Raw genomic sequence first — 15,496 nt, 5'->3', positions numbered from 1 at the left:
GGCGGCCGCTCCGTTCTTCTTCAGCGCGTGCTGCGTGTGCCTTCTCCGGACAAGGGCGGCCGTGTCGGCCGTGTGTTGATTCTTCTTGCTAAATTTTAGTTAGCTAAATCTATTTTTAGCTACTAAACTATTTTAACTTCTTTTTAGACGGTATATTTGGAAGTTTAGCCACTAAAATGATTAAAGTTTAGCTGGCTAAAATTTAGCAAGTAAAACCAAACAAGCAATATCCCAATTTGGAACGTGTGAAGGAAAAGCCGTTTCCGTTTGGAGAGAGCACATTGCTTGAAGATGGTTGAGCTATCGCTATGATGCCGTCCAGTCATCCATCGTAACGTAACGGGCCGGCAGTAATACTTGAAGAAGATCACAAATGAGCGGCGGTTTGCAACTTGTAAATGGCGGTTGGAGATGATCTCACGTTACGTGGCTCTAGATCAGAGCCAGTGCGCGCGCGCGGCAGGAGATGCTCCACAGGTCCACGTCACCAAATCAGTGGACCATCACCGTACCTAAAAAAACTTTTTTAATTAAAAAAATCTGAGGAACACGAACATCTGCTCATGATTAACACGGTTGATATTTCCTCTTTTTTTTTTTTGACGAGTTCGTTTTATACGGAGACACGCCAACTTGTAGTATTTGCAGTGAAGACTGCTGGTGGAACATCACTGCCAGCAGAATTTCTGTAGCTGTTGGGGGAACTTTGGGGATGATTGCCCTAGCCGCACCTCAGCGAACAGACATGGTTCATCTTCTCTGAAAACCAGCTTGACAGATTATTGGTACTTCCTCTCAAATATGCCCAACGAGTTAAATGAAATGATATGTGCTGCCACATCCACATCATATTCATATCCCTTCTTCATAGTATTTGTCCGGCCGGCAATTATATCAAAGGTATACAGACGACAGAGGACAGACTTCAACCAAGTGATCGATGCTGTCGTTGGAGTGTAGGAGTAGTCGTTCCAGTCACATTCGACAAAATGCGATCGGAAAAGAGAGGGAAATTATTAGAGGGGACTGTAGTGACATTGTGCTGATGTCCTATCCTCCTTTCCATCATGAAGCTAATAACATGGGTAAAAGGACGGGCGACGATAACTTGAGGCATTCATGCAGGAGCAGGGCTAGCTCGCTAGAGGAAGCGATCGAACCAATCGCTTGCTTCCTTCACCATGTTCATTGTCATTCAATGGCCGATTACAGGCTTGCCCTATATATATAAATGTTGTTAAATATGTGTCAAATATGTATACAATTAGTTACGTTGAACTTGAGTTGTATTACAGGCTAGGATAGAGTTGGAGTCGAACTCTATGTTCTAGTGGGCCATAAATATGAGACTTGTAACCGTGAGACAATTTGGCGGCTGGTTTAGATGGCGGCGAGGTTGCGCGGTCGCCATAGAAGAAAATACGAAAACGATAATGACACCAAGACACTCTAACAAATATGTTAGTAACCCAAATATTGAAACTGTATTGGAAGTTTATATTTCAGCTCAGAGAGAAACTACAACTCTGATTGTTTAAACTCAGAGTGAACAAATCAAATATGCGTGTCAGGGAACATGAAGCAAAGTTACTTGAACTCGTACACAAGATAAAAGGAAGAGTTGCTAGCTAGGGCAATATACTTCGGCACAAGAGGCACCACCCTAATAAGCATCGTAATGCTTGGGTTTTTTTTAGGGGGGGGATTGAACAAGGTAAAAAGGAAGAGTTGCATTCATAAAATAATATATATATTTTTTTGAGAACACGCCGAAGCACGTATTTCATTAAGCAGAAAGGAGTTTGAAGCTTACAACCCGGCAACACACAAGTTGCCCCCTAGCTCTACTGGATTACACCCGACAACTACATAGAATAAACAACTTGCAACAGAGGGAGGAAGCAGACCAGGCAGTCAAACAACACTAGCTCGCAGCCTGGAAAGGATGTTTTGCAAATGCTTGTTCCCTGCCAAAGCCCAAAGCGAAGCTTCCTGCTGCATGGCGCTCACCAGCAGAGGTGCCGGGGTAGCCACAGACCTGAAGGTTCTGGCATTACGTTCCTCTAGAGCATCCAACCAATCAAGAACACAAGGGAATCAAAGCCACGCCGAAAAGGTTTTGGGACCAACTTCCTGACACGCAGCCACCAGTTTAGTGCAGGCTCACCATGATCGCCGAGAGGCAGCTGCAGACGAATGTTATGGAGCCACAAATGCCAGACCTCCCTGCTGTAGCAACAGGCAATGAGAATGTGGTCCATCGTCTCCGGCTGCTGATCACACATGATGCACAGATTGGAAGCCTGCAGCCCATGCCTGAATCGACGATCGCCAGTCCAGCAACTCCCATGGAGAGTTAACCAAAAGAAGGTACACACTCTTGGCGGAGCAGCAGTGCGCCAAATCTGCTTTGCACCCAGCATCCGTGAGGATCCCAGGAACATTGCACCATAAGCTGAGGCTGCCGAGTAGGCGTGATCTGCTGTGAGGCTCCAAGTGAAAGTGTCAGGCTGCTGGAACAACTGGAAATCCTCCAACAGGTCACAAATCAGGCTGATTTCGGTCAGGATCTGCAGGGTTGGCGCCAAACACTGCCAGGCAGCGCTTCCGCCACAGTGGACAATTTCTTCCTGGGTCGAATTGCAGCGTATACGTTGGGTGCCAGCATAGCAATGCTGTATCCCTTGATCCACTTATCTGTCTAGAAGTAAGTCGATTGCCCATTGCCCACAGAGAACACCGTTGCTGCCTGGAACAAAGCCAGGGCCGATTTCTCCCTTGTTGCTGTCCGTCTGCCCTCTATGCGATCACGCCAGACCCATCTCACCCTTAGTGCGATGCCAACCCTTCTCAGGTCCGAGATCTCTAGGCCACCTAGCTCTTTGGGTCTGCACACCTTGACCCAAGCCACTTTGCATTTCCCTATGAAGACATTATAATGCTCTTGATATTTTTGGTACAACAAGCACTACCATCGCGCCTTGTAACATGCTATATGAACAAGCAAATTGGTACACACAAATAGCGCGGTAGCTAGCTAGCTTATTGTAGTATTTGGATTTTTTATTCATTTTTTAAAATAGATTCATTTATTTATTTCATTATAATTGTTTTCTTTCGATGCACATTTATTCTATCTATTGGCATTATTAACCTGAGCTCTGACTTAGAGCTATTGTCATCTTTCTTGTTTCTTCTTTTTTCCCCTGCTATTGTCTCGTAACTACATAATGGTCAAATCAAGTAGCATTTCGTCTTATCTTGTTGAGCTCTATTGGCGATAAAACCATTTTCCAAGTCTTTATTCAAATACTAGCTCTCTTCTAGATTTAAATTCAATGTGATCTTGCCTTCTATTATGGATCTATAGTTTTTCCATATAGTATCTTTTCATTCATATAATACTTTTCATGTCTTGTAGCCAAGTTCCATGTAATGATGAGTCTGCTGAATATACAACTTTTACAGTGAGTTGTCCTCTTAATTGTCATGTAATAACTCACAAATTCTTAATTTGTGCATAGAAAAAAATACATGTTGCTCGCGCAACCATAACTCAGACAATGATGTGAGACGTATACATAGTCCGAAATTTTATCTCATTGGGTGGTTGTTTTGCGAATCAACGACCTCTTTCTTTCACCTCACTATCTCTCCAAATCATCAAAATTCCTACATGACTTGGTATTATTAGACTACCTATGAGACTGCTAATGTGTAGAAATACACTCATCCTTAGCTAAATTGCAACGGGAGCATCTAGAAAATGTTCAAAACTGGTTTTCTCATCGTCCATGGTCTCGTTGATCATTGAATTGAAAAACTAGTATGCAAACTACCATGAACTTAGCAGCACCATTAGATTCTTCGTAAGCCTTAGCAACTCTTGAAATAGCTTCTTCCAAACCACCTATTGAGCAACAAGAGTCTTCAACATCTACAATACTATATTATTCCTATGGCACAAGCATCAAATTAAAGTCAAATAGGTGATACAAAGAGAGTGCAATCCCTGCTATTTCGACTGGCTAGACTTACGTTAATCCTTTTTATCCTTTTTCTTTTTTCCTTTTTAGGGTCTAGCACCGTCTTTCCTTAAAGAGAAAGAGTGTGTGTGCTCTAAAACTCCCAACTAGAGAGCTAAAACAAAAGTAAGGCAAAGATTTTTCTGAAGTTTTTAATTTTTGTTGCAAACCTATTGTAAATGACTTGGATTTATTATTTCAGAAAAGTATTATTTTTGTAACTAAACTATGAGTCACAAGCTATATGTTGTTTTTGATGCATTCATACGCATAGTAATTTTTTATGTTACCTATAGTAATTGGATGGTGTTTTGGTTTGCCCATTAGAAATCTTTTGAGTATAGTTCTTAGCTTCTTGTTGAGAGAAAATGTTTTTTCCCCCTCCTCCGCTGGTTTGGGCCGTGCCCATGGAAGCAGGCCCAGGTGCAGAAGGCCCGGCCATGGCACTGGCGAACTCCGTTCTTTGTTCACCGCAGCAAGAAAGCCGGCCCCGAGCTGAATTCAAACTCTCCTTTGCGTCGGATTCGTGGCACAACAACCTGTGGCGTCGTGTGCCCTTGAATTGACACGCCGCCGCCTCGTTCTGCATCACCGGCTGGCGCGCGGCCGCTCGCACGATTTTCCTAGGCGACGCCGAGCTGAACGGTTCCGGGCTTCGTCATCGTCTACTCTACTCGCACTCGCAGCCGGAGCTCTCGGCGTCCCCGGGAATGCTCCGTCCAGCCGCTGTCATCTTCACCATCTCCGGCCATTGTTTGTTCGACTGGCCATTATCAAGGTATATACAGATCGCATACTAACTGTGATGCTGTTGGATTAGGAGTTCCAGTCACATTCGACAAAATACAATCGATAAATAGACATTATTAGAGGGGACTGTATGTGATATCATTCTACTGTCTTGTCCCTAGCTCCCCATCATGAAGAATGGTAAATGGTGGGCGACAATAATGACTTGCTGCATTCATGTAGGGCCGGCTCACTAGAGGAAGCGATCGAACCATTGGCTTGCTGCCTTCACCATGTCTATTGTCATTTGATGGCCGATTCCAGGCTCTGCAATGAACTGACCAGTACAAATAAAAAAGTTGTTAGTTAACCCGAATAGTGAAAGTTTATATTTCAGAGAGGAACTAGAGCTCTGTTATTTGTTCATCCAAACCAGTGCCCTTTATGTGATTAAGAGCATGCAGGAGATGATTCAACATATCTTGACAAATTGAGTCTTCTCTAGAAAAAAGTTTGGTATATGCTCTTACGGTCTCACCACGACAGCACAAGAGGCACCACACTAAATCACTAATAAGTGTCGTCAGATATGATGATTGCTACGTTCTTCGAGTATTGAACCTGCCATTATCCACCTAGTAGGGTATAGTGCGCGGACGCATAAACACCATAGTCCCCACAACTAACTCAACATTCAACTGAAGCCGACTCGTCTTTAATAAGACGGAAAACATATACAGTATGGTAGTCAGGACTACCAGTAGTAGTTCCTAAACTGCTAGCAGACCAGACCTAGCTGATAGTCAGTGCTACTTCTCTGTCAGTCATCAGCAATAATCAGTTCTGAACCAGACCGAGGCATTATTTCAAAGAATATTCTGGCTTGCATTCATAAGATATAGAAGATATCGAAATGCTTGATATTTTTAGTTGAACAAGCACCGACATCCCTCCTTGTAAAATGGTGAGGATTTTATAATAATTTGCATGCATCGGCCCTCTACTGGGAGAAAACTCCCAAAGTCCATGACCTTCTCTTGGGTGGCTTTTAATTTGGGCTCAGATTTAGGTATGCTACAACTCTCCAAACTCTTTTTTACAAGACTATAATAGTTTTAGATGATGATGAATCAAAACAAAAATAAATCTTCATTATGATTCTAAATTAGTAAAAGTGATGTAAAAAAAGGTAGGAAGAGACAGTAGTATGCACGCTACCATGAACTTCTCCGCACAACCAGATTCTTCATAAGCCTTAGCAGCTTTTGAAGCAGCTTCTTCTAAACCACTTATTGGGCAGCGAGGGTCTTCAGCGCCTATGGATAAATTAAGTAAAAACATCAGAAAATATACTACTCCCTCAACTTCAAATTGTAAGTCATTTTAGTTTTTCCCTAAGTCAAAGCTGTCTAACTTTGACAAGTTTATAAAACAATATATCAACATCTACAATATCAAATAAATGCACTATTATGTCAAAATATATTTCTTGGTGTATCTAATGAATTTTGTTTGATGTTATAGATGTTTGTGCATATTTCTATAAACTTGGTCAAAACAAGAGAAGTTTAACTTAGAACAAAGCTAAAATGACTTGCTCCTTCCATTCCAAATTATAAGTTGTTTTGTCTTCTCTAAGTACATAACTTTTGCTATGCACCTACATATGTGCTATGTCTAGATACATAGCAAAAACTATGTACCTAGAATTCTAGAAAATCTAAAACAACTTATAATTTCGAATGGAGGGACTATGTATTAACTACTGAGTTATGCTAGTTTTGGGGGCCAAGCGATAAATATAGTTCTCTGGCCCAATCATGAAACCCAAACATAATGCAGATTAGATGTTCCAACTTTCGACCCTCACGCAAAGTCGCAAACAGGTGCTGACACATGGAAGAAAGGTGAGGACTGTCTTAATACTTATGGAAGTAGTATTGGCCAAACAAAAACATTCAGCAACAAATATGTTGTCACTTACCATTTAGAAGGAGCAGCGGCCGTGGTGCAAGCAAAGGAAGTGAATAGGGGGCATCAAATTGCGAGTCCAGACCTGGTGCTATCTTTTCCCAAACCTGGTAAAATATGTAAAACAATGGTAAAAATGTTTGTAAACGACTCATCAGAAATAACGAGTCAAATAAACTAAACACTCACCATTTCAACAACTTGTGTATCTATTTCGCTCTTTCCTAATTCAATTCTTGCTTCTACAAGAGCAAATAACAGAAAAACAAAATAAACATTCACATGCAAATGTTTTGAAATAGATATAACAAATTCCAGCCATAATGCTACATTTTTTTTGAACCGTAAATACATCAGGGTACGTAAGCCCCCACTATAAAATTTTATTATAACCAAAGAAACAACTGTACAAACAAAAGGGAAAAAAGGAGATCATTATGAGTGGCTACATTATTGCAATGGCACAAGCAGCAATGCTCAAATAGGTGATACGAAGAGAGTGCATTCCTGCTTTTTTTTTATCTCGCAGTCCCGCTATTTTGACTGGCTAGACTTGCTGTAATATATTCCTTTTTCTTTTTCTCCTTCCTTTCACAAAGTGATGCTATTTTATTTACATTAACCAGTAGGTGACTTGCACCTCCTGTTCCCTTAAAAAAAAGAAGAGAGACAGCGCATAGGATCCCACCTTCAAATAAAGGTTTTATGCTATTCACCCTAGCCTGCCACTTGTTGTTATCAAGGGCCCACCGGAATCCCTAGACATAGAAAGGATACAGCTTTACACAGAGGAAATCATAAAATTATGTGCAGTATTTATACCTATAAATTTATACACAATGATTGTATTTGAACCTGAACACCGATTATAGGAACAATGACACTATACCGTGTGTCCACAAAAGCAGCAAACCATGCGTGCATTCCTGTATGCTGCTAAGGTTAGTTAATGAAGTTAATAATCTTATTCAATATAAAGTTGACATCATGATCTGCAATACCTCCAAGCGATTCACCGGTAATCCCAATCCTACTGGGATCGATGTCCTCCCTTCCACTAAGGTGGTCTCCAAGCTTTATCAAGTCCCACACCTGCAGATGTCCAAATTTGGTTAAGATTCCTTGTCATCATAAATTCTATATCAAATAAAAAGAACAATTCCAGAATTAGAAAAATCCAGAATCAAACTAAGGCCAGTCTCAATGCATGTTTCATGAGAGTGTCATGCATATTAAATAGGGTGCCACATAAGCAAAATTGCTGACTTAGCAGGGTTATTAAATGAAGAAGTTTCATCAGATGAGAGAGGAGTTTCATCCCCATGAAACTCTTATGGCTCGGTTACCTAGTTTATAGTCTTGGTAACTGTGCCATGAAACTATGCATTGAGACTGGTCTAATAGGTTCATAAGGGCACTCACAATGCAAGACTCTATCACAGAGTCCAAGACAATTAATTACATATTATTTATGGTATTCTGCTGACGTGGCAGCATATTTATTGAAGAAAGAGGTAGCAAAAATAAGACTTCAAGTCTTATTTAGAATCTAAGTCCACATTGTTCGAGGTAATAAATAACTTTAGACTCTATGATAGAGTCTGCATTGTGAGTGCCCTAAGGCATGATACAGCCATGTTGAGTTAAGGGCCTAGAGATGGCCTAGAGATTAGCTTTAAAAGCTGCTTTAAATATAGTACCGTGTCAAAAATAAAAGGCATCGTATCCCCATTCCACCAAGCCGATTTCAGTGCCTGAGTTGAAAAGTAAAGTAGTAGGGTCAAGCCAGAAATAAATGGATGTCATTGTCAAACTTATTGGGCACAATATGATGTAAGATGGGCCCATGATAAGTAGGTTACATCTATATAAGTGGTTTCATTGCTGGCCCTTTCACCATGATAGCGAGAGTCAATAGCAACACAAATGTAACCCCTGGAGGCATATGCCTGCAAAAGCAAACTGATCAACTAAAAAAATGAAATTAATACATTGCATAGGGGTATGCACTTCTTAGCAGAGTTAGAAAGAGGTTATTTTACCTCAAGCAGCGGGCGCAACCATTCTTTGCATTTGTAAGAGCTGTGCAAGAATACAATAGCTGGTTTTCTTTTAGGAATGGGGTCGTTAAGTTTCAGCAGAAGTGCAGGTACTCGTCCTTGTTCACCTAGCTGTAAGGAAAATGTTATAACAATTTCTGGTTAGGAAAAGAGAAGGAAAATAAAAAAAAATAGTGATGCATTAATTCTACAGATTAGTGCAGGAATGCGTGTGAGTCTGGATCTGAGAACCTCAAAAAAGATACCAAACTATCAAGGTATATATGCCTCGTATTCAAGAGAGGGATGAGAACTAGAACTTGTGTGCTAGTGACCCCCATGTGCAGTAAGTGTGCAATATTAATCTATTATTGCTCTTGTCCTGCCTCTTGAGGCTGCTTTGATGTGATTGGCTCCTATAGGCTGTAGGTGACAAGTTTCATCTCAAGCATGCAAACTGACGTTGATGTTCGCTTGCAAAGAAATTAGGACTGTTGGACTAATCTGGCCGCTTACCTCAGTGACTAGGTAGAAATTTTCTTCAACCAGCTTCTCCTTGAAGTTCCCCACCTCTTTACTGGGGCACGACTTCATCGGATTTGCCTGAAATATCCCAGAGATACAACAGGCAATCAACGCCGACATGTCGGTCTCGCAAAAGATCTTCGCTGAAATCAAGGATCCTGACCTCATTGGGCGACAGAGGCTTTTGATACAGCGGGTTCTTCACTGGACTCCCTTGCTCCACCGAGAGAGGCACTGATGAAAATCAACCCAATCGAAGGCACAAGTTTCAGATATAGCGTATCGTTTGAAGAATTCAGTTGGCAACATGAAACTGTGATTAACTGACTGTTAAGCTTATGCTTGCTGCATCTCAAAAGGCCACACTTTACTCGCTAATTGCTTCAAAAAAAAAAACACTTTAATCGCTAATAAGATCCTACCCAGATCGGCGATCGATTTTAACCGAGCTGCTTAAAGCACTACCAAAGTAGAGTAGTTTGACTCTGAACATTCAAATTCCATCCACAGCAGAGCGCGCGCGCGAGTTGGGCGGGACAGAGAGCCTGACCTTGGAGATGGCGGCGGCGGCTGAGCAGGACCTGGAGGAACTCCGACCTGAGCCCCGCGCCGGCGCCGGCGCCGGCGTCGGCGTCGGCGTCGCTGGCGGCCATTTCTCTCCCCGGAAACGCGGCTGCTGTGGTGGCGTCACGGCTGCAGGGAGTGGGGCTGGGACTGGGCAGTCTGGGCTTGTTGTACTTGGAGTTGGAGTTGGAGCGGGTCCCCAGCTGCATAGTCAAGTACGGGGGGGCCCGCTCCCTCCACGAGACGGGCACGTGCGCGAGGTCATTGACGGAGCCCGCGAGGAGGAGGCTCGGACGCCACATGGCGGCCAGCGCGAGTGCGGCGGCGAGCGTGGGCGCTATGATGACCCTCCTCGGGAGCATCGGCGGCGACGCCCTGCGCGTGCCGCGCTGTGCCTGTGCGGGTTCGCCGCGGTGTGGGGCAGTAGTGGTAGAATCAGATAAGGTGCGGGCGGTGCTCACGGCTCGCCGGCGCGTCGCCATCGGAGCAGCGTGGCGTCGCCGTCGCGGAGCCCGTGCCGTACAGTGAGAACTCGTGTATACTCCCTCTCTCTCTCTCTCTCTCTCCCTCCCTAGTATCATTCTTGCTTCTTGATAAATCTCAAACGTTTATAACTTTGACCAAACGTAAATTTTAAACATACTAATATCTATAGCGTATAGTTTTATGATATATGATTAGTATTATTAGATTAACTATTAAATATATTTTAATAATATATTTTTTTAAATTTAGCCTGAGCTTAGAAAGTTTGACCGGCGTTATGGAACGAAGGGAGCACAGCAGAGAGCCTGAGCAGACCTGCAACTGCGATGTGGGCTTGTTTTTCCGAAAATTTTTGGTTTGTTATGGCCTTGTTTAGTTTCAAAAAACTTTGCAAAATTTTTCAGATTTCCCGTCGCATCAAATCTTTAGACGCATGTATGGAATATTAAATATAGATAAAAATAAAAACTAATTGCACAGTTTGGTTGGAATTGACGAGACGAATCTTTTAAGCCTAGTTAGTTTATGATTGGACAATATTTGTCAAATACAAACGAAAGTGCTACTATTCCTATTTTGCAAATTTTTTTGAAACTAAACAAGCTAGCACTTTTATTTATATTTAATAATTATTATCTAACTATAAACTAACTAGGTTTAAAAAATTTGTATCATAAATATAGATCAATTGTATAATTAGTTAACATTTTTTTATCTATATTTAATACTCTATACATACGTCTAATATTTGATATTACAAGAATTCTCGAAAATTATTAGGCCTTAGCGTTGCTGCTGGGTACCAGGCCTTGTTTAGATCATACGAAAATCCAAAAACTTTTCAAAATTTTTCGTTATATCAAATATTACGGTACATGCATAAAGCATTAAATATAGAAAATTACACAGTTTATTTATAATTTATAACTAAATCTTTTAAGTCTAGTTAATCTATAGTTAAATAATAATTACTAAATATAACTAAAAATATTACAGCTTCAAAATTCAAAATAAATAGATCTAAATAAGGCACCTGCAGCTGCAAGGCGGCAAGGATTCCCGTGGCTTTGGCTGGTAGCGCCAACATCGGTCCACCTCTCATGCATCGACCTCTAGAGAGGCGGGTCTACAAATCTTCATAATTAACAGTAACATACAATCCTCTATGAGTGTTTTCATCAAAGCCACTATATAAGAATCCTCTCAGACAATCAGCAACTGGTGTACTTCTTCATTAGAGTCAACCTCTCAAACCCGCCACATTGGAGAATCAAACCTTTTACTCAAATTGCAGCCAATTTTCTTTCAGGGACCTCTTCTCAAGTACGCAGGATAAAAAGAAATCAGAACCAGATGACGGACTCCCTAGCAAAACATGCGCTTCAAGCCCTTACAACCAATCAAATCATTTATTCAGGTAGCTGTACTAATCCTAGTCACAGAATGATTGCCCGGTCCTACGAGCAATCAACGCTGTAACCATTAACTCTGTAATGATTTCGTCAGCGTCGTACTGTTAATGCAATTCTGTTTATTGTCAAAAAAAAACGTCGGTCCACGCCGGTCTCCAGTAACAGATATAAGATTGAATTTAGATAAAAAATGTTTTTGAATTTTAATAATGTAGTATTTTTATTTGTATTTGATAATTATTGTTTAACTATGTACTAACTAGATTCAAAAGATTCATTTAGCAAATTATAGGTAAATTATATAAATAGTTATTTTTTAATTTATATTTAATACTCTATATATATCGTAAAATCAAAAATTTTAAAAAGTTTTTGAATTTTAGAATGAACACACCATCAAACAGAAACAGACAAAGTTGCTGACAAGCTCGCAAAGGGGACCGGAAACAAAACATAAAATGTCTCTATTCACGCAAAGGGATCACGCACTCTCGTCTTTGTAACTTGTAACAGGCAGTTCAGACTTCAGAATATTGCGCTCCATCTTTGTACTCTACTTATAAATAGATAAAAAATATTTTTTTACAGTTTATATAAAAACTAAAAACATGTACTTCTTCCTCGCTCCCTCCAAAAAAGCTTATTCCATTCTAAAAAAAATACAGTTCTGAGATTGTATTAAACTTTTTTTATTTAATTAAATTTACATAATTTATTTTTAATATCTATGACTCTAAATAGTTATACTATAAAAATATATTTCACTATAATTTAATTACAATTATTTTCTATCATAAATAATATTATTGTACTCTAAATAGTTGTGCTATAAAAATATTACATAACTATAATAATTTGCTATTATAAATACTATTGTTTTTATATCTAGTTGAAGACTTAAAGTTGAGATTGATTGGCTTGATACAAAGCTAGAAGTACATCTTTCCTAAGACAGAGGGAGTACAAATAATATTTTTATAAGCCAATTAACTTTAAATTTAATTAGGTTTAGAAAATAGTATGACATTTGTATCTCCAATGGGTTTGATATGAAAGTAAATTGAATGATTAATCTAATGGTCTTTATTCGGTATAATAAATATTAGTCCGGGATTATTTGACTTCTCAAAAAACGAGATGTACACTTTTTTTAGTGAGCTTCTGAAGAGAGATTGAGGCGCACTGAATCTGAACGTGGTAAATCCGTAACAAAATTTGTTGTAGTCTTGTCTATAAAATTTATTGTGGCCAAACTAAATTATGTGGCTGACATCTCATTTAATCATTTCTTTCTCAATAGTTGGATCATATCAAATACAGTGGGGGCTCCCCTGCTGTATTTAGGCCTTGTTTAGATTCAAACAAATTTTGCCAAAAATTTTAGATTCTCCGTCACATCGAATCTTACGACGCATGCATGGAGCATTAAAAAATAGACGGAAACAAAAACTAATTACATAGTTTACCTGTAATTTGTGAGACAAATCTTTTGAACCTAGTTAGTCTATGATTAGATAATATTTTTCAAATATAAACGAAAGTGCTACAGTACCCAAAATTTCAAAATTTTGCCAACTGAACAAGGCCTTAATGTTAAAAAAAATACAGAACAGTGCTACTGCTGCTCCAAGAAATGGGCCATCTTGCACCAGGCCACTGCCACTATATGTTTACAGTTGACTTGCCAGGGCCATGGCAGCCATATGAAAATTTCATTCTTATTCATGATTTTTTTCCTTTAAAAAATCTAGGATGTCAGCAGGTTACTCTTTTAACAAAATTTTAGGCTATTACTTTACATACAGTCAAAAGTAATCTATTAGGATGATATGAATGAGAATGGTCACTTTTTTAATTTTTCAGGCTAGGACAATGGAGGCCTGGAGGGCTTGTATTTAAACCAGGTCCAACGAAGGAAAGAAACTGAGGAATTTCTTTCAAGGATACAACAGGAGTTGGAATGATTTAAAATACAACATGATGATGTCACAAAAAAGCCTCAGAAGGCCAATGAGCATAATGAGCGTCTACAACGTTAACTCTCTGAATCCAGAGGAGAGTATGACTGGCTTCTATCAGAGCATGATCACTTGCTACATGATAGGGATCGTGCAGTTCATGAGGTTGAAGAGTTACGCCAGAAAAGAGAGCAGATGCTTTTTGATTTGGTTACATCAATGTACTTAGAATTTTCACCATCTGAACTGGAGTTTGCAAGTAAAAATTTCAGCAGTTCACTGATGATTGGAGAAGGTGCATTCGGATGTGTATACAGAGGTGTCCTCAGAAACATGACAGTTGCAATAAAGGTGTTGAAACCTGATTCTTTGCAGGGAAGATCATAGTTCGAGCAAGAGGTAATTTACCCCTTTCATCCTGAAATCTTACTTTGCCCTTCTTACACTGGAAAAGTGGAGTTGATCTCTAGCTACTTTCTGGTTCAAAACTGAAACTAGAATAGAACATTTACTTTGGAAGGACATCCTCATTCCATGAATGATGAATAGATTATTTTGGATTTCTGTTGCAGGTTGCTATCGTGAGTAGGGTGAGGAACCCTCACCTTGTAACTCTATTAGGAGCATGCTCAGAATCATCTGCAGTTGTCTATGAGTTCTTGCCAAACGGAAGTCTTGAAGATTTTCTCGTCTGTGCAGATAAAAGGCAAACTTTGCCATGGCAGATCCGCATCCGCAGTGGCGGATTCAGAAACGGACCGGGGGCTAAATAACATAGCTAAATTTTTTTTCTCGCTCAATCCAGTACACTAATAGATATAGCTAAGATTGATAATTCAATATTGATTCAAAGTGCTCAAAAGCAAAGATTCATAAAATAAACATAGGAAAATACCAAACACATAGAGTCTTTTACTAAAAAGAAAATCCGTAAAAAAATTTTTGAGTCCAAGAGGGGGGCTGCAGCCACCCCAGCCCCCCCCCCTGAGTCCGCCAATGCGCATCCGAATTATTTCTGAGATATGTTCAGCACTAATCTTTCTGCACACGAATAAGCCACACCCAGTTGTTCATGGTGATCTGAAGCCAGCCAACATCCTTCTTGATGTTAACTTAGTCAGTAAACTTAGTGACTTTGGTATCTCTCGACTCCTAATCCAATCCAGCACCAATAACACTACCCTTTATCGCACCATGCATCCAATGGGAACCCCCTTGTACATGGACCCAGAATTTGCCACTGGAGAGCTGACATGTCAGTCCGATGTCTATTCTTTTGGGATTGTGGTCTTGCACCTTTTGACAGGGAAACCTCCTGTTGTGTTCTGGCAGCTCTGGAAGGCTAGGAACAATGCCATTTTCAGGCATGAGCAGACCTCAATCCATCAATTTCTAGCCGCATGCAAGGCTACAGCAGAATTGTGGAGATTCAGACTCCCTATCTCCAAAAGGGCTATTCCTGATACATGGTGCAGCTTCTTCCATCAAGCAAGACAGGGCATTGGCTAATCTTGGTGTGCTGTGCCAGACGCCGCCGTCTGCTTCCTGTAATCTAGCTGCTGCTTTGTTCCTGTTCCATGTTTCTTCACTACTGGATTTGCCTTCTTTGCCGAGAGTCGGAAACCCTCGGCAAAGGCCCAAAAGCCCTCGGCAAAGCCCACGGCGCCGTCGAAGAACGTCAATGTTAACGTCGTCTTTGCCGAGAGCCAGCCAACCAGGCTCTCGGCAAAGACTTTTTTATTTTTTTTAGAACCAGTCTTTGCCGAGAGCCTGGAAAGTTGGCTCTC

The 15,496-nt window shown here is 40.5% G+C and overlaps 1 protein-coding gene and 1 pseudogene across 1 annotated transcript; one reads left to right on the top strand and one right to left on the bottom strand.

Annotated features, from left to right (window-relative positions):
* Positions 4,817–10,350, bottom strand: LOC8070874 (putative hydrolase YtaP). Its single transcript, XM_002436496.2, has 13 exons — positions 9,840–10,350; positions 9,453–9,523; positions 9,281–9,367; positions 8,768–8,896; positions 8,588–8,674; positions 8,426–8,479; positions 7,727–7,817; positions 7,581–7,651; positions 7,414–7,483; positions 6,915–6,967; positions 6,739–6,832; positions 5,973–6,070; positions 4,817–5,091 (listed from the first exon to the last, which is right to left on the bottom strand). Exons 1-13 carry the CDS (start codon positions 10,333–10,335, stop codon positions 5,008–5,010), a joined length of 1,485 nt encoding a protein of 494 aa, XP_002436541.1. The 5' UTR covers positions 10,336–10,350; the 3' UTR covers positions 4,817–5,007.
* On the top strand, positions 13,385–15,456 carry LOC8070873 (annotated as a pseudogene).

This window comes from Sorghum bicolor, chromosome 10 (genome assembly GCF_000003195.3).
Source record: "Sorghum bicolor cultivar BTx623 chromosome 10, Sorghum_bicolor_NCBIv3, whole genome shotgun sequence".
NCBI classification, from domain to species: domain Eukaryota; kingdom Viridiplantae; phylum Streptophyta; class Magnoliopsida; order Poales; family Poaceae; genus Sorghum; species Sorghum bicolor.
This window is presented reverse-complemented; position numbering and strand designations above follow the sequence as displayed.